The sequence below is a fragment of the Mandrillus leucophaeus genome, unplaced genomic scaffold, assembly GCF_000951045.1.
Source record: "Mandrillus leucophaeus isolate KB7577 unplaced genomic scaffold, Mleu.le_1.0 Scaffold206, whole genome shotgun sequence".
Classification (NCBI taxonomy): Eukaryota; Metazoa; Chordata; class Mammalia; order Primates; family Cercopithecidae; genus Mandrillus; species Mandrillus leucophaeus.
The window spans coordinates 1703833-1723177 of NW_012102099.1; the positions used below are offsets into that span (position 1 = coordinate 1703833).

General features: G+C 50.2%; 1 protein-coding gene across 9 annotated transcripts in view; it reads left to right on the top strand.

Annotated features, from left to right (window-relative positions):
* BCL2L1 (BCL2-like 1) overlaps positions 1-19041 on the top strand; it is a 58096-nt gene extending 39055 nt beyond the window's left edge. For 7 of the 9 annotated variants that reach the window (XM_011979806.1, XM_011979807.1, XM_011979803.1 and 4 more), the window contains one exon: positions 17426-19041. In XM_011979806.1, coding sequence (XP_011835196.1) covers positions 17426-17563 — 138 coding nt within the window. In that variant the 3' untranslated portion in view covers positions 17564-19041. Of the gene's footprint in view, positions 1-16370; positions 16533-17425 lie in introns of all 9 variants that reach the window. The other 2 variants (XR_001006055.1, XR_001006054.1) reach the window with 2 other exon arrangements.
* The last annotated feature ends 304 nt before the right edge of the window (positions 19042-19345 follow it).

Sequence of the window (19345 nt, forward strand, 5' to 3'; positions counted from 1 at the left end):
GAAGGGTGGCTCTGGCTCTTCCCTCCTTAATGTCTGATGTCTGGCGTGACTATAGCTGGATTGGTGGTGCTTCTGCTCAGCTCAGCTTAGAGTCATCATCACTGATGGAGGAGACTGGGGAGGTCCCATCCTTCCCCTGGGCTCAGCTGGGTCCCCAGACCTACACCTGAACCCCACGCCTATCTGATGTTTACGGGATTGAAGCTGTCACCCTTTGGGACCTATCCTGTTTTCATTTCTGCTCTCAGCTGTCTGGTCTCTGTGGACCTCACTTACAGGTTTGTACGTGCCTGTCGCCCACGATGCAGCCCCATGAGGCTCTCCCAGCCTGGCACACTCATGCCTCTTTGGCCTTTGTTCTCTTCAGCAAAACTGCTAGCTCTGTGCCTTGCTAGGGAGGGCTTTCCTGGCCTCTCAGATAGGTTCTATTGGTCCAACCTAGCTATACCTTTCCTGAGATTCAGTCTCTTTGTCCACACCCTGGAGGACAAGGCTGTGGTTCCAAGGCATGTTGGGGGTGCATTCTGGACTGGCTTCCAGTCAGCTGGCTGACTGTGCCCTGGGTCTCAAATATCTCCTCTGTAGAAGTGTTAGACCAAGATCGTCAAGGTAACTTAGAGGTGATATGCAGATGGACATTGTCTATTTTAATAGTCAGTATATTTTATGTTGATTTCCATCTGGGGCAAATGATACTGTTTATAGTAAGAATAATAAGTTGCCTTTTCATTGCATTTATTTATTTAGCAAATATTTACTGAGTGTCTACTATCTGCCAACCACTATTCTAGCTACTGGGGATACCTGCCTTCATGAAGTTCACATTGGTTTTTTTTGGGTTTTTTTTGGTTTTTTTTTTTTTTGAGATGGAGTTTCATTTCACTCTTGTTGCCCAGGCTGGAGTGCAATGGCGCAGCCTCGACTCACTGCAACCTCTGACTCACGGGTTCAAGTGATTCTTTTGCCTCAGCCTCCTGAGTAACTGGGATTACAGGTGCCCGCCACCACACCCAGCTAATTTTTGTATTTTTAGTAAAGACGGGGTTTCACTATGTTGGCCAGGCTAGTCTCGAACTCCTGACCTCAGGTGATCCACCCACCTCGATCTCCCAAAGTGCTGGGATTACAGGCGTGAGCGACCGCACCCAGCCGTCATGAAGTTTACACTCTAAGAGGACAGAGAGTGATTGGGGGGCCTGTGGTAGGCAGCTTTTGGTATGTGTTTGCCTTTTTAATAAGAGATAATTAAAGAAGGCCTCTGAGGAGGAGGCATGTGAGCAGAGATCTGCATGATCTGAGGGAGAAAACCATGTAACAGTCTATGGAAAAAAACATTCCAAACGTAAAGAACAAGTGCAGAGGCCAAAGGGTGGGAATGGTGTGCCTGGCATGTTTGAGGAAGAGCACGGGAGATGAGTGTGGCTAGAACAGAGTAAGCAGAGGAGAAGTGGTTGGAAAGGAAGCTTTGTGTGAGCAGTGGTGAGACACTTTGGTTCTCCTCTGGGTGAGATGGGAAGGCAGTGGAGGGTTTTGAGCAGACAAGAAACTGACTTTGCTGACCCCTCTGGCTGCCATGTGGTGAAGGAACCATGGGGTCGATAAGAAGCTGGGAGACCAATAAGGAGGCTGTTAGGACAATACAGGCAAGAAATGATACTGGCTTGGACCAAATGATAGCAGTGGAGGTGGTAGGAAGTGGTGGAACTCTAGATAAATTTGGAATACAGATCAATCAGGATATATTGACAGATGAGTGCTAGAGGGGATTTAAGGATGAGAAAGATGCAGAAAGAACAGGTTTGGGAAGAAATTAAGGATTTTCAGTACACTTATTTAAATTTATAAAAAGTAAGTAAATTGATAGAATAATGTTAAGTAGGCCAGGCACAGTGGCTCACAGCTGTAATCCCAGCACTTTGGGAGGCCAAAGCGAGGGGATAGCTTGAGCTCAGTAGTTCAGGGACCAGACTGAGCAACATAGTGAGACCTTATCTCTACAAAAAAGAAAAAGAAAAATAAATTAGCCAGGCATGGTGATGCACACCTGTAGTCCCACCTAGTTGGGAGACTGAGGCGGGAGGATTGCTTGAGCCTGGGAGGTTGAGGCCTCAGTGAGCCTTGATCACACCACTGCACTCCAACCTGGGCAACAGAGTGAGAGACCCTGTCTTGACAAGAAAAGAAAAATGTTAAGTAAATAATAACAGAATCACAGATAAGGTCAAAACAGTGATGGCTGAAATTGTGGATAGAGTGGACCAAATGTATCTGTGCTTCCTTCCAGCTGTAAAATCCTGCTTCAGTGATTCAGACCACATAGTCTCCAATTCACAGAGAACAAGAACTTGAAGCTCAGCCTAGAATAAGCAGATAAAGTGACAGGAGAGCAATCCTTTGGGCCAGGCCTACCTCTTGTTAATTTGGAAGGACTTGGGAAATTCTTGCACATATACTGGCCTTCTGGCATTACCTTATTTATTTATTCATTCATTCAGTCAGTCAGTCACTGAGCACCTTCTGCCTAGTAGGCCCTGGACAACGACAGCTCTGATGCCTCTTCCCTCCTAATATAAAGCAAGCTACCCCGACCCCCACTCCCACTGGAGCCTGTCTACTCTGTGGCCTGACATATGCCTAGCAGTGATGTGTGTGCTGAAAGTAGGATAGCCACAGCCTAGGCAGAGCCCTGCCCTCCCTTCGCTGCACTGTCTCTGTCCATCCTCTGCCTTTCTCATCTTATTGCCATCCACACTTTGAGACCTGGTGAGCAAGTGATTTTGCTTCCATGAGAGCACAGAAATAGTTGCTTTATCTCTTTCTTCATATAGGTCCTCATAGTTATCAAGCTGGAAAGAAATCACCAAGGACCTCTTCTCCTGTCTTTTATAGATGGGAAACAGAGGGCCAAAGGGGCAGGCAACTCCCACAGTCCACATCTAATTCATCAGCAAATCCTTTCAGTTCTACTTTTATTGATTGATTGATTGATTGAGAACAGGGTCTTGCTGTGTCACCCAGGCTGAAGTTCAGTGGCGCAGCCTCAGCCTCTGGGGCTCCAGCAATCCTCCCATCTCAGCCTCCAGAATAGCTGGAACATGCCATCACGTGCAGCTACTCTGTGTTATTTTTTTTGTAAAAATAGGATTTTCCCATGTTGCCCAGACTCGTCTGAAACATTTGGACTCAAGCAGTTCTCTCACCTCGGCCTCCCAAAGTGCTGCAATTGTAGACATGAACCACTGCACCTGGCCCAGCTTTACTTTAAAAAATAAATTCTGAAACTGACTGCTTCTCACCAACTTCTCTGGCACCATTGTGGGTAAGCCACCGTCATATTTTCCTGATTATCTCACCAGACTCCTGGAGATCTCTACCAAGCAGCCAGAGGGACACTATTGAACACCAAGGTCAGGTCATGTCCTTCCCCTGCTCAAAACCCTGCAGTGCTTTCCCAGGACAAGCCCAAGTCTTCAAATGGCCTACCAGGCCCTGCACAATTGGGCCCTTGGCTACTTCCAGATCCCATCATTACCGGTCTCCTCACATTCACTGGACTTCAGCCACACTGGCATTTTTCCTGTTCCTGGAACACCTCAAGCATGTTCCTGCCTCTGGGCCTTTTTTTTTTTTTTTTTTTTTTTGCACTTGTTCCTGCCTCTGGGCCTTTGCACTTATTCCCATGGCCTTTTCTCAGATCTTTGCAATGCCTGTTCCCTCACTTCACTCAGGTCTCTGATCAAATTCACTTCCTCAAGAAGTTTTCCCTGACCATGGATTCTAATCTTACTTTCTTCCATGTCTCTGTACCCCCTTTCTCACATTTATTCTTTCTTAACGCATCACCATCTGACATGTTTATTGCCTGTCTCTTCCCATTTGATTGTAAACTCATACAGGTACGAATTTTCATTCTATTTAGTCACTGTTTTATCCCCAACGCTTAGCACAGTGCCTGAATCTTAGTGGGCACTTAATGAAGATTTGGTGAATGAATGAGTGTCCAGAGCTAGGCAGCCTTCCTACAACTCCATAGGTCAGCCTGGCTTACAAATAGGCCATGTCCCGTCTTAGAAAACTCATCTAATAGCTTCACCAAAGCTACGTGGCATCACTTTTGTTTCCAAGATAAAGATCAGACAGAGGGAGGAACTCTCTCTGCAAATACTGTCCTTGCAGAGCTGGCTTGGGGGAAATTGATTTCGTCACTGAGTAGCCTCAGCACACTCTTCCCTGTCTCACCCCTCGAGGCACCCAGGGAACCTGGGGGAATGCTACTTCCATGTACTTAAAGTCATCTCTGACTCCCAAAGCCTAGGAATAGCAGATTCTCAGTAAATATTGAGTAGGTGAAAGGGTGAAGGAAAGAAGGTCTTAGTAAAATCTTTTCATGTATCATGTTGCGCTGGTAAATTTAGCATGCCGTGAAGTTGAATGCCCTCACTAGTAACCAGGGACCTCAGGCAAAGTCTCATCACCTCTCTGAATTTTAGTTTCCTCATTGGTAAAATGGGAACAGCACCTACTTGCAAGATTTTAAGAATTCAAACAGTAAATATTAGTTCAGCAAATATTAGCTGTTACTTTTTGTTTGTTTATAGCTACAAATAAGAGAGACACTATGAGAAGCATAAATGGAGCCACTCATTTTTCAGCAATAAAAAAAAAGGGCTGGTGCAGTGGCTCATGCCTATGGTCCCAGCACTTTGGGAGGCTGAGGCAGGTGGATCACTTGAGGCCAGGAGTAGAAGACCAGCCTGGCCAACATAGCAAAACCCCGTCTCCACTGAAAATACAAAAATTAGCCTACAAAAGTACAAAAATTTGTGTGGTGGCACACGCCTATAATCCCAGCTACTCGGGAGGCTGAGACATGAGAATCACCTGAACCCAGGAGGCAGAGGTTGCAGTGAGCAGAGATCACACCACTGCACTCCAACCTGGGCGACAGAGACAGAGTGAGACTTCGTCTCAAATAACAACGATAATAACAACAACAGCAGCAACTAACATTTACGGAACGCTTACCATGGACCATTTAACTCTGCTGCTAGGCCTGTGAAGTAGGTACAGCTGTTTTCATTTTGCAGCTGGAACACCAGGCTTGGAGGGGTAAAGTGTCTTGCTGCAGGTCCTGCAGCCAGGTAGTCATAGAACTAGGGTTGGAAGCCACACTGTCTCACTCCAGGGTAAGGAGGCCTGAGGCCAGGCTCTGCTCTGCCCCTGTATGAAGACTTAGAGGCATCCCTTCAGTTCCTCTGGGCCTCAGTTTCTTACCTGCTGAGGGTTGAACCACACAGCTCTGTGACGCTCTGAAATTTCTGGGTGGTCCACAGGCCACATCAGGTGGGACAGTGGGTTGCTTCCGGGCCTCCTGGTGGTGGTGCTCTGGGTATTGACTGTGAATAGCACACCTCTGGGTGCCCCCTCCGTCAACATCCGGCAAAGTACCTTAGCCCTCTTCTCACCATCTCAGGCATCTTACTGTTCTGCACCTTAAAGGGGTAATGAACTGGGGCAGAAATGAATAGGGCAGAAAACTAGAAGGAACCCACTCCCTTGTCTGGTGCAGATCAATGCTGGATGCTGTGGAGAAGAGTACGAGGCTGACAGTCAGTGGATGTGGGTTTTGTTTCCCAGTTCCATCACATCACAAAACAGAAGGAAATGTAACCCCGTGGGTGCCTTCAGCCCTGAGTGTTTGGTTACGTGGGGTGTGAGCATTCATCTGTACAGTGGGAATGTACAAGTAGTCCCAACTACTTGGGAGGCTGAGGCGGAAGGGAAGGGTGTTGCAGGGATTTGCTCCCTTCCCCAAATCCTCCAGAGCTGTTGCCTTCTGCTGTGGAATTCCAAACATTTCCGATCAGATAAAGGTGGCTGAAAATACTCGGGACTTGTCTGGACTAGTTGGAGGCGGTGCTGGGGTGAAGAGGTCGAGGCCACAGGAGCTAGAGCGTGGAAAGATCTAGCCTTGCCCAGGAGTCTGCCCTGGGTCATAGATGTGCCTATTGCTCTCTTCCCCTGGAATCCTGCAGGTTTCAGAGCAATGCCCAGCAGGCTTTGAGGTGGAGAAGAATCAGACTCCTTTGTGGCAACAAGTCCTCCTACTTCAGAATGTTGCTTCTCAATTTACACACTAATTACTGGATCTTTTGGATACCCCTGAGAGAGAGAACCCCGGTAGTCACTCATTTGTCTGCATGAGTTACTTTCATTCTCCTTATGCTGCAGCCCTAGACGGAGCCCTTTGAGATGATTCCTACTTCATTTGACAGTTGGGGAAAGTCCCAGACTTTCCCAGAGTCTCAGACAGGGGAAAGGACTCACCTGCAAATCAGCGATGGACTTGGGAAACAAAACCCACATCCACTGACTGTCAGCCCAGTACTCTCTTCCCTGCAGCATCCAGCACTGATCTGCACCAGACGAGGTAGTCGCCATAGCTTTGGACGGAGAGGAGGAAGGAGAAGCTGCTTTGGACCATGGAGCACTTGGGGTCGAAGACCTCAGAAAGAAGTCCTAGTCTTTGGAGATTGCTACCCCATTCCTGCCCATTGCCTCAGCACAGTGCAGAAGATGCCTTTTCTGGAACTTTCCCATAAGCTTCCTGTCCCCCTTTCTTATCCTGAGAGAAAATGTCTGGAGAATACTGGACACCCTGCCTAATCACCTGCTATATTGGGGCCTCTTTCTAGTTTTACCAGGCAGTGAGGAAAGGAATGAAGAAAGTGGGAACTGGCCTTTCTTCTCTTCCCTCCTCTCTGTCTACCACTCAGCCATACTCTTCAGCACCTTCTCTGGACCCAGCACTGGGCAAGGCCTAGGGGACAGAGCCCATGGTCAGATGGGGGAGGAAGTGAGCAGCTAGGCTCCTTGAGAAAGTAACCTGTGGATTAAGACCTCAGAGATAAGTGGGACAGAGCTTGGCAGAAGCACTAGTGTGGGCAAAGGTCCTGAGTCTGAACAGAACATGGCATGTGAGGAATGAAGCAGCCTGGCCCTAGGTGAAGCTGAGAAAACCCTGCAGGCCCTTGTAGGCCATAGAGAAGGCTCTGAGACACAAGCTGAGCCATGGTCTACTAGTAAGAACAATAAATCAGACATTTACTCAAAGTTAACTATGTGCCACACACAGGTCTAAGACCTTTACATGTATTTATTTGAATCCTCGTGGTATTCTTTTGAAATAAGGTCATTTTGGGCAAGGCGCAGTGGCTCATGCCTGTAATCTCAGCGCTTTGGGGGGCCGAGGTGGGTGGATCATTTGAGGTCAGGAGTTCGAGACCAGCCTGACCAACATGGTGAAACCCAGTCTCTACTAAAAATACAAAAAAATTAGCCAGGCGTGGTGGCGCATGCCTGTAGTCCCAACTACTTGGGAGGCTGAGGTGGGAGAATCACTTGAACATGGGAGGCAGAGGTTGCAGTGAGCCAAGATTGTGCCACTGTACTCCAGCCTGGTCGACAGAGTAAGACTCTGTCTCAAAAAAAAAAAAACAAAAGGAAGAAATAAGGACGTTTTTAATCCCCATTTTACAGATGAGGTCAAAAGTAAAATATCTTAATCTAGTTTGCAAATTTTATTGGTTCTCTGGCTGCTCTGTGCTCCGGCAGCCCAACTTGATAGAGAAGTCGAAATTAATTGCCTTCATCCAGATAGCACCTCCGTTTCACAAATGAGGAAACTGATACTTGGAGGAGAGCAGCAGAGGAGAGAGAGCAGAATTAAGACCAGCCAGTCAAGGGAGATAGAGGGAGATGAGCATCAGCTCCCTAACAGGGAAGAGTTTTCCAATGGGGCTGTCCGAAGATGAAATGCCCCACCCAGGAAGGAGGGAGCTCTCCATAAGTGCATAAGGAGAGAATGCCCTAGAGATGACTACCAAATCCCATGCGTGTGGACCATCAGGATGAAACAGACCCACTGTGGGACTTCAGCACTCCACCCTTCTGAACCCCGTCTTTGAAATGGGGGTGTTCATGGTGAGCTTGAGTATTACATGGAATGTTGGATGGGCGTGCTGTAAGGTCACTAGAGTCTCCGACTCTGTTCCAAGGATGAGTATTGGTCTTTCTCACCCTGGACATTGGGAGAAGAATGGAGGGCTGTGGCCATCTACTTACAAAAGAACAGGGAGTCACCAGGGTTGAAATGAAAGGGTTGAGATGAGGGGAGGCATCAGAATCCCAGGGGATGAACCCATATGAGCACATAGCAGCCACCCAGGAACGGTTAAATGTTTGGACTCTGGAGACAGACTACCTGTATTCAAATCCCAACTCTACCACTTGTGGCCTCTATGACCTTGGGAGGGTGACTTGTCCTCTCTGCCTCTGTTTCCTCATCTGTAAGCTGGAGAGTAGTAACAGCATGTACTCACTGGGATTATTGTGAGGATTAAGCAAATTCTTACAGACGAAGCACTTAGCACCATGCCTGGTACTTAGTAAACATCAGCTGTTTTATCACCGTCACTTCAAGGGAAGGAGGTTGTGAGCCCCCAAAGAGCATCTCTGCCCCCAGTAAATGCTTTTCTGAATTCTCTCTCTTTGCCCCCAGGCCCATCACCCTGGTTCTGAGCTAGAGAGATGGAGAGCCCACACTCGCACTGCTGGGCCTGATAGCTTTCTCGATTCCCCAGCAGAGGTGTTATCTCCTCCCGGCACAGCCGCTTCCTTTTCTGAGAAATGCAAGTGCATCAGTCAGGCACAGCTTCTTAGAACTAATGGTGGGGGAGGAGGTGGAGGAGGAGAGGCTGGCAGCTGAACTGAACGGGTCAGAGTTGGAGGAAGAGAAACATGAAGTTTGTTGTGAGGAAAGCACCAAATATTCCCTATAGCCCAGATGGCTTGAGCCCTCTATGACACCCCCTGATCTCACCACTACTGCTAGGGAGGTCAAGGCAGGAGAAACTGAGGCTCAGATGCCAAAGGCTTGCTGTGACACCCATAGCTGGGCCGGCTGGACTGAGGTGTTGACCCCAACACAGTCTCGCCACCCCTCTCTTTGCCACTGCCTCCACTGAGCTGCTTCTCCAAGTTGCCTACCTCCAGACCTATGTTTCCGTGGGGGAGAGGAGAAAGGCCATGTTCTTCTCACATCTCGGGAGCCAACAGCTCCCCTAGGAAAACCAGAGGAAGTGGATTCCAACCACAAACCTCACTTCTTTCGAGTCTCCGCCTGCAACTCCCTGCCACGAGAGTGATAAGGCCTCTCCGTTTGCCCTACCCCCTTCCTACCATCTCCCAGCGATCTAGCAAGGCCATGTTTATCTATTCAGTATGCATTTATCAGCCTCTCCCTCAGGGAAACTGAGGCCAGGTGCAGAAGGTGACTCTGCAGGTGACCCACAGCCGCCAATGCAAGGATGTGAGGAGGACAGGACAAGGTACAGTCCTGGTGTCTCTGGCACTTTCCCTGGCTGCTAGTAGAGTAGCCCCTTCCTCTTCTCCACCTACCTCTTTCCTGAAATAACCAAGCAGGAAGGAAGCAGTGGGCCTGGGCCCTCCAGAGTCACCCAAGAGGAAGGAAGGGTTCGTCTGGCACAGGCATGCTTGTTCCTCACTGAAGCCAGGACGGAAGGGTTTCACTTTCCCTCCTGGTCTTCGTCACATCCTTTTCCTGTGGCACCAGTTCCCCTCAGCTGGCGGGAGCCAGTGCTTATTCATTCAGCTGATGGCCTTGGGCTACTTTACCCTCCTTGACAGACCCAGGGCCATGGCGCTGGCCCAGAATATGGGGTTTGCTGCCAAACATACTGGGGCTTAAAAATGGCTTCCCCCGTTTTTTTTTTTTTTTTTTTTTGAGACGGGGTCTCATTCTGTCACCCTGGCTGGAGTGCAGTGGTGCGATCACAGCTTACTGCAGTTTCAGCCTCCCAGCCTCAATTCTCCCACTTCAGTCCCCTGAGTAGCTGGGGCTATAGGTGCATGCCAACGCACTCAGCTAAATTTCTAAGATTTTTCTTATAGAGATGGAGTCTCACCATGTTGCCCAGGCTGGTCTCGAACTCCTGAGCTCAAGCAGTCTGCCCACCTTGACCTCTCAAAGATGCTGGGATTACAGGTGTGAGCCACCACACCTGGCTGCCACTTATCTACTTTAGCTAGGTCTCAGTATCTCTGAGCCTCGGGTTACCTGGACTTAGAATGAAGGCCTTATTCAGCCACAGAAGTACATGGACCTGGCCCATGATCATCGTCCTATGTTGCCCAGGCTGGTCTCAGACTCCTGGACTCAAGCAATCCTCCTGCCTCAGCTCCTAAAGTATTTTATTACTGTTAACAAGTAAGGGCTGGGTGCGGTGGCTCATGCTTTTAATCCTAGCACTTTGGGAGGCCAAGGCAGGTGGATCACCTGAGGTCAGGAGTTCCAGACCAGCCTGGCCAACATGGTGGAACCCCATATCTACTAAAAATACAAAAAATTAGCTAGGTGTGGTGGCGGGCACCTGTAATCCCAGGTTACTTGGGAGACTAAGGCAGAAGAATTGCTTGAACCTGGGAGGCAGAGGTTGCAGTAAGCCGAGATCATGCCACTGCACTCCAGCCTGGGCAACAGAACGAGAGACTGTCTTAAAAAAAAAAAAACAAAGACACCATGGGCCAGAGAGGTGAAGTAACCTGCTCAAAGTTACACTACTTGGAAGAAGTGGGAAGGGCAGGCACAGTTGCTCATGCCTATAATCCCAGTACTTTGGAAGACCAAGGTAGGAGGATTAGGCCAGGAGTTTGAAACCACCCTGAGCAATGTAGTGAGACTCCATCTCTCCAAAAATTTACAAGAGAAAAAAGAAAAGAAGGAAATGTGGGCAGTGAAACCAGGATGGGAACTGAAAGATCAGATTCAAGTAGAGACTATACTTCAGCCTCTGGCTGGTCCCCTGGCACTTGGGCCCCTTTCCTCAGGGCATCATGCCAACCTTTTCACCTGACTTCTGCAGGGTCACAGGCACCTACAAGGTGACCTGCATCATTCAGTTGGCTGACTCTGGGCAGAGATCTAGCTGAAGTCAGTCTGTGCCTGTCTGAGTAGGTCCTGGGCCAGACTTGGTCCCTATCTGCACTGAGCCCCCAGGCTGTTGGGGGAAACCAGGCACACAGAGGCCATAAACCCAGGAACATCCCTCCCCTCCCTCCCACCTCAGGGCCTTTGCACTTACTACCTCTGCTAAAACATGCTTTTTTTTTTTTTTTTTTTTTTTTTTTTGAGACGGAGTTTTGCTCTTGTTGCCCAGACTGGAGTACAACAGTATGATCTCGACTCATTGCAACCTCCATCTCCTGGGTTCAAGCAATCCTCCTGACTCAGCCTCCCAAGTAGCTGGGATTACAGGTGCCCGCCACCATACCCAGCTAATTTTGTATTTTTAGTAGAGACAGGGTTTCGCCATGTTGGTCAGGCTGGTCTTGAACTCCTGACCTCAGGTGATATGCCCGCCTCGGCCTCCCAAAGTGCTGGGATTACAGGTGTGAGCCACTGTGCCCAGCTCCCCCGGATATTCTCTGTCACCTCCACAGGACTTAAGACCCTATCATCTCGAAAATTATCTTTTTTTTTCTTGTTATCCTCTCTGCTTCCCAGTAAGACAAGGTTTCTCAACTTTTTTTTTTTAATCACCCACGCCTGCAAGGAGTCTTTTTCAGACTTTTTTGTCCTAATTGCTCTCCCATGAAATTTGAATACTATACTATATATACTATATATCTCTTTATGTGCTGTGGCCCTGTGGAGAGCCACAAATCACTGTAATGTCTAAGAATGCTTCACTTCATGCCATTGGAGGTGATCTTACTACCATTGAGAATGGACTAGAAAATAAGTTCCATGGAAGCCTTGCTCACGGCTGAGTCTCCAGTGCCAGCCTCAATGCATACCCCTGGTAGAAACAGAAGTCCAGGGACCCTAGGAGCGGAAAGGAGACATTCATCCCAGAGGTTAGGGAGGGATGAGCAGGGAAGAGGGGACTCCAAAATGGAGTCCTATAGGCCTAGTAGGAGTTGGTTAACTGAGGAAGATATGGAATGACCAGTTAAAGGACAGTGTTGGCAAAGGCACCAGGGCCTGAAGCACTTAGGAGTATGTAGTGTGGGGCCACTCCAAGTGGGTGGCCAGGACTGTTGAAGCCTCTGAAGTATTGGAAGAAGGACCTTGAAAGTGGTACTAGCCTGGGCATCTCCTAGGGGCCAAGTCAGGAGACCCAATTTTCTAGTGTAGGCTCTACTACAAACCAGCAGAGGAAACGTAGAATGGGCAGGTGGGTTGCTCTTGCTGACTTCGTGGGTCTGCCTGGCTAGGAATCCATGACTCTCCTGTGGAGGTCATTTGCCATTGTCTGTCCCCAGTGGCCCTACAAACCCCCACAGGGAAGTCAGCTACAAAGAGAAACTTTCCCCACTTTCCTCTAACTCAAGCAGAGGATGCAGACAGGCCCTTGGGCCTGGGTCTCCTAGAAACCTTTGTGACATTAGAAACCTCCCTGCAACCCACTCTTAAACATCATCCCCTGCCTACCATGCCAGCCTGGCTAAAACCAGTGGGAGCCACCCAAGGAGTAGTCGGGGCTTATCTCTGCTTTTCCAGACCAGGGCTGCTCTGCAATCCTGTTTATTTATCCAGAGCAGCCGCCCGCTGAGAAAATGGCTCTGTTTATTTCCAAGTGTGTCGTGTGAACCATGGGCTAAATATACCCACGCCACCGCCTCTCCAGCACCCGCCCTGGAACAGCACGCCCCATTTTGCTCGTGCTCTCTCTGCAAAAGCAATCCTTAGAATCCACACCCCTTGGAAATCCTACTCCCTTTCCCCAGGAAAAGAAACTGAAGTGGAGATGAAGGTTGTCATGACCAGGAACACATGAGTGGAAGCTGGGGCAGGTGAAATGAGAATGTTTGTGTGGCACTGAAATGAGAATGTTCCCTCCACCCAGGAATGACTGTTCCTGGACAGTGAATGCTTTGTGTGCTTGTGGGGACAGCGCCTGTTTACTCCAGCCCAGCCCCAGAGCTGAAAATTTCCTGTGGCTGCCAGCCCTCTACTTCAGGAAAGTTCCCATCAAGGGAGCCAGGCCTCTCCCATTTTGGCTGCAACCCCAGTGTCCCTGGTTTCTTGAGAGACATTTGGCCTTTTGGGATAACCAGGGCCTTCTCCCATGCTCTTCATAGTCTGAAACTCTCCCTCATCACAGATAATCCTGTTTTGACTCCACCTGGGCATACGTGGGAGCAACAAAATCAAACCTGTAAGAATATTTTTCTCTGCCAAGACCCACAGAGACTGGCTAGGATGGAGTGGGAGACAGGGAAGCATAGCCACGGCCCTACTGCCCTCCTCTCCCCAGATCCTCCACCTCAACCCTGCTCCCACATTCCTTCTCCTGGAAATCCTTACAGCACTACTGACAGGACACATCCCTCCAGCCTCAGACTTCAGGGAAGTGTCCTGCCATAGCAGCACTCCCTTTGAAGCTAGTCTTGCAGTTCGATCCTGACTCTGCTGTCTGCTGAGTGTTCCCTGCTTTAAACTTCAGGCATCTTATTTGTGAAATGTGGCTCAAATCTACATCTCAGGATTCTGATGAAGGTGAAGTGGGATACCAATGCCTGACATGTAGTAGACGTGCAATACATTTGTTAACTCATGTATTTACTGAGCACCAGTTATGTGCAAGACACTGTTCTGAGCACTGGGTGTATAGGAACAAGACAGGACCTCTGCCCTTATCAAGATATATGTAGTATAGGCTGAGGGTAGTGGCTCACGCCTCTAATCCCAGCAGTTTGGGGCTGAGGCGGGCAGATCACTTGAGGTCAGGAGTTTGAGACCAGCCTGGTTAACATGGTAAAACCCCGTCTCTACTAAAAATACAAAAATTAGCTAGGCGTGGTGGTGGGCGCTACTCAGGAGGCTGAGGCAGGAGCATGGCTTCAACCCTGGAGGTCTAGGTTGCAGTGAGCCAAGATTGCACCACTGCACTCCATCCTGGGCGACAGAGCAAGCCTTTGTCTTAAAAAAAAAAAAGACACATCTAGTATGGAAGACACATCACAACAAAAACAAAGTACAGAATCTAGTCATGAAAAGTGCCGGAAGTGGGTGCAGCTTAAGGGGGTAAAAAAGTGGTGAGGTGGTGAGGCCAGGCATGGTGGCTCACACCTGTAATCCCAGCACTTGGGAGGCTGAGGCAGAAGGATCCCTTGAGCCCAGGAGTTTGAGACCAGCCTAGGCAACAAAGTGAGACCCTGTCTCTACAAAAAATTTAGAAATTTAGCCAGGCATGGTGGTGTGTGCCTTTAGTGGCAGCTATTCAGGAGGCTGAGGCAGGAGGATCGCTTGAGCCCAGGAGGTCAAGACTGCAGTGAGCCATGATTGCGCCGCTATAGTCTGGGTAACAGAGCGAGACCGTGTCACAAAAATTTAAAAATAAGAAAATGAAGCGCCGAGAAGAAAAGCTGGCACGGTGGTCATTCTGTGTAGTGTAGTTCCTGTAATCAGGAGGCTGAGGCAGGAAGATTGCTTGAGTCCAGGAGTTCAAAGTCAATCTGGATACATCTTTTAAAAACAAGAAAAAAAAAATGGTAGCCATGCGTGGTGGCTTATGCCTGTAATCCCAGCACTTTGGGAGGCTGAGGCAAGCGGATCACCTGAGGTTGGGAGTTTGAAACCAGCCTGACCAATGTGGAGAAACCCCGTCTCTACTAAAAATACAAAATCAGCCGGGCGTGGTGGCACACGCCTGTAATCCCAGCTACTCTGGAAGCTGAGGCAGGAGAATTGCTTGAACCTGGGAGGCGGAGGTCGTGGTGAGCCGAGACTGCGCCATTGTACTCCAGCCTGGGCAACAAGAGCGAAACTCCGTCTCAAAAAAAAAAAAAAAAAAAGGCCAGATATGTTTGGTGGCTCACGCCTGTAATCCCAGCACTTTGGGAGGCCGAGGCGGGCGGATCGCTTGAGGTCAGGAGTTCAAGACCAGCCTGGCCAATATGGCAAAACCCTGTCTCTACTAAAAATACAAAAATTAGCTGGGCATGGTGGCACATGCCTGTAATCCCAGCTACTCAGGAGAATCGCTTGTACCCGGGAAGCGGAGGTTGCTATGAGCCCAGATTGTGCCATTGCACTCCAACCTGGGGGACAGAGAAAAACTATGTCTAAAAAAAGAAAAAAAGAAACAACTAAGAAGAAAAATCAAGGAAGGTAAGGGGAGGACAGGCAGAGAGAGATGGGGGTGGTATACTGTTTTAGACAAGGCAGTCAGGGAAGGCCTCACCTAGGAGGTAACATTTGAGGGGAGTCATGGTTGTGAAATGATGGAGTGAGGCAGGCGCTGACCTGGGGTCAGGTGCTCCAGGCAAGTGGGAACAGCAGACTCCTGTGGCAGGAGACATTGGAGGAACAGCAAGGAGGCCAGTGAGACTGGAGTGAAGTGTGCAGGGGACAGGGGTGGGGAGGAGACCAGAAAGTGTTAGAGCCAGATTCCACTAGACCTTGCTGACCAGGGTAAGGAGTGGGGACTTTGTTTCAGGTGTGATGGAAGCCCTGGGAAGGTTGAGAACTTGGAGTGACTGAATGGAGTGTGCTTGTGCGAGGGCTGAGATTCATGGGTCACTGCTCTCTACTGGCTTAATGTTGAGGATTCCTTCAGTCAAGTTAGCACCTCAGTGCACATGGCATTTTGCTAGGTACCAGGTATACAAAAATAATGATGCTGGCCTTCTAAGTGCAGGAGAAAGCTGCTGGAGGGCTTCAAGCATAGGTGTGTTATGATCTGACCTGTGTTTTTAGAAATCTCTGTGTGGAACATAGACTGAGGGGGTTGTCAAGACTGGAAGTGGGCCCAGGCAGGGGTCACAAGTGAGCAAATTGGTAGGTGAGACCTGAGGCCAACTGGAGATGGCATGCCCTGACGGAGCAGCCACTCGCCCATTTGGGACCAGTTGGAAATGTAGGCCCAGTGTGGCAGAGGTCTTGGTAGATAGGCAAGAATCAGCCAGTAACTCATTCATTTTACACACACACACACACACACACACACACGGAACTTACTTTTTTGTTGTTGTTATTGTTGAGACGGAGTCTCTGTCACCCAGGCTGGAGTGCAGTGGTATGATTTCTGCTCACTGCAACCTCCACCTCCCAGGTTCAAACAATTCTCGTGCCTCAGCCTCCTGAGTAACTGGGATTACAGGTGCGTGCCACCACACCTGGCTAATTTTTGTATTTTTAGTAGAGACGGGGTTTCACCATGTTGGCCAGACTGGTCTTAACTCCTGACCTCAGGCGATCCACCCGTCTCAGCCTCCCAAAGTGCTGGAATTATAGGCATGAGCCACCACACCCAGCCTGGAACTTCTTTCTTACATATTTCTAGGTGCCAGACACCAGTTTTGGATTCTGGCTCCACCACTGACACAGATGGGTGACCTTGATCTAGTCCTTGGGTCCTTGGCCCTTGGGCACAGCTTCTTGACCTGTAAATGGGGAGAGACAGCCTGCATTGCAGAATTGTTGGGAGGATTAAAGGACAAATTGGGTACAACGCTTACTCATAAAAAAGTATGTTCTAAGTGTCTCTCTCCCTGCCCCACAGGCTGCTGCACCCTGGGCTGGGTAGTTTAGCCCACAGCTCCTCCTTCCCCCTATCATGTGCTTCCCTTCTGACTTAGATTCGGGGCAGAGGGCTGTTGATCACAACCTCCTGGGCACAGAGTCACACCCCCTGCAGTGGAGGACAGGGACAAGGCCTCACAGACCCCATCATGGAGGCCTCTCAGTCCTGCGTCATTGTTACCCTCTCTTGTCTGCCGTGCTCTTCTCATCACCAACCTGCCCACCAGAGACTCCCTCCAGAGGGAGGAGCCTCTGGCTGAAGTCCCAGGACCCAGTCTACCCCTGAATTGGCCCCAAATCACCCTGGGGATTTAGCCCTGGGCTTCCTTGTCCCTCCCTCTGGTGCAGCAGTAGAAAGTCTGAGGCCTAGTGTCTCCACACTCCACACTACCCTCAGACTCAACTCCAGGCTCCTCGCGGCTTCCAGGCCACACATGGTCTGGCTTCTGCTCACCCCTGCACCATCATCTCCCCCATGCCCTCTTCTCCTGCACTCTGCTCCAGTCACCTGGCTTCCATCAGTTCCCTGACCCTGCCCATCTCGTTCCCACCTTGGATTCTGGAGAAAGTGTTACTTACTGACCTCAGGGCACTTTCCTCCTCTCTACCTGTTTTCTGAGCAGTAACATGGTTTGGTTATCACCAACTGAGGGTCAAGAAAGAGGACCACCCTTAGCCCTTTACCTGGCCCAGAGTGGGCACGGATGGCTACAGTTTTTCATGTCACCAAGGCCATAGCATGCACATGGCCCCTTTCCCCACCCACCTACATTACTCTGAGAATTCAAACTGCGCCTTCCTTCTCTCTCCCCGCAGGACACTTTTGTGGAACTCTATGGGAACAATGCAGCAGCCGAGAGCCGAAAGGGCCAGGAGCGCTTCAACCGCTGGTTCCTGACGGGCATGACTGTGGCCGGCGTGGTTCTGCTGGGCTCACTCTTCAGTCGGAAATGACCAGACACTGACTATCCACTCTACCCTCCCACCCTCTGCCCCACCACATCCTCCGTCCAGCCGCCATTGCCACCAGGAGAACCACTATATGCAGGCCATGCCCACCTACCCACCACAGGGTTGGGCCCAGATCTGGTCCCCTGCAGTTAGTTTTCTAGAATTTATCACACTTCTGTGAGACCCCCACACCTCAGTTCCCTTGGCCTCAGAATTCATAAAATTTCCACAAAATCTATCCCAAGGAGGCTGGCAGGTATGGAAGGGTTTGTGGCTGGGGGCAGGAGGGCCCTACCTGATTGGTGCAACCCTTACCCTTTAGCCTCCCTGAAAATGTTTTTCTGCCAGGGAGCTTGAAAGTTTTCAGAACCTCTTCCCCAGAAAGGAGACTAGATTGCCTTTGTTTTGATGTTTGTGGCCTCAGAATTGATCATTCCCCCGCCCCCCCACACTAACCTGGGTTCCCTTTCCTTCCATCCCTACCCCCTAAGAGCCATTTAGGGGCCACTTTTGACTAGGGATTCAGGCTGCTTGGGATAAAGATGCAAGGACCAGGACTCCCTCCTCACCTCTGGACTGGCTAGAGTCCTCACTCCCAGTCCACATGTCCTCCAGAAGCCTCTGGCTAGAGGCCAGCCCCACCCAGGAGGGAGGGGGCTGTAGCTGCAGGAAGCACCCCATGCCAATGCTAGGGTGGCCCTTGCAGTTCAGCACCACTCTAGTCCCTTCCCCTCCCTGGCTCCCATGACCATGACTGAGGGACCAACTGGGCCCAAGACAGGTGCCCCAGAGCTGTTTATGGCCTCAGCTGCCTCACTTCCTACAAGAGCAGCCTGTGGCACCACAGGCTTGGGCTGCTCCTCATGGCGGGTTCAGGGGACTCAGTCCTGAGGTGAAAGGAAGCTATCAGGAACAGCTATGAGCCCCAGGCTCTTCCCTACCTCAGGCAGGAAGGGCAGGAAGGAGAGCCTGCTGCATGGGGTGGGGTAGGGCTGACTAGAAGGGCCAGTCCTGCCTGGCCAGGCACATCTGTGCCCCACGCCTGTCCAGCCTGGGGAGCCAGGCTACCAAGGTCAGAGTGGCCTGGCCAGGAGCTCTTCAGGCCTCCCTCTCTCTTCTCCACCCTTGGCCTGTCTCATCCCCAGGGGTCCCAGCCACCCCGGGCGCTCTGCTGTACATATTCAAGACTAGTTTTTATTCCTTGTGAAGATGATATACTATTTTTGTTAAGCGTGTCTGTATTTATGTGTGAGGAGCTGCTGGCTTGCAGTGCGCGTGCACGTGGAGAGCTGGTGCCCGGAGATTGGACGGCCTGATGCTCCCTCCCCTGCCCTGGTCCAGGGAAGCTGGCCGAGGGTCCTGGCTCCTGAGGGGCACCTGCCCCTCCCCCAACCCCCACCCCACACTTGTTCCAGCTCTTTGAAATAGTCTGTGTGAAGGTGAAAGTGCAGTTCAGTAATAAACTGTGTTTACTCAGTGAACAAAGAGCCTGGGCCCTTGTGTGCTCTGGGATGGGGAAAGGAGGGGCCACTGGAGAGCTGGGTACTGGTCCTGGCTCTGCCACCGCAGGGGAGGGCCCTGGACAAGTCCTTCCTTCCTTCTGGGCCTGAATGTATCCACCTGTACCGGGACAGGGTTTTATTGAGCACATGCTGTGTGCTGGGCACTGGGGCTGCATGTGAATGGGACAGAGAGTCTCTGCCCTCAGGAGCTGACATTCTAGTGGGAGAGACAGCCACTTGGCAAGTGTTTACTGAGCTCTGCTCTACACAGACATAGTCCTGG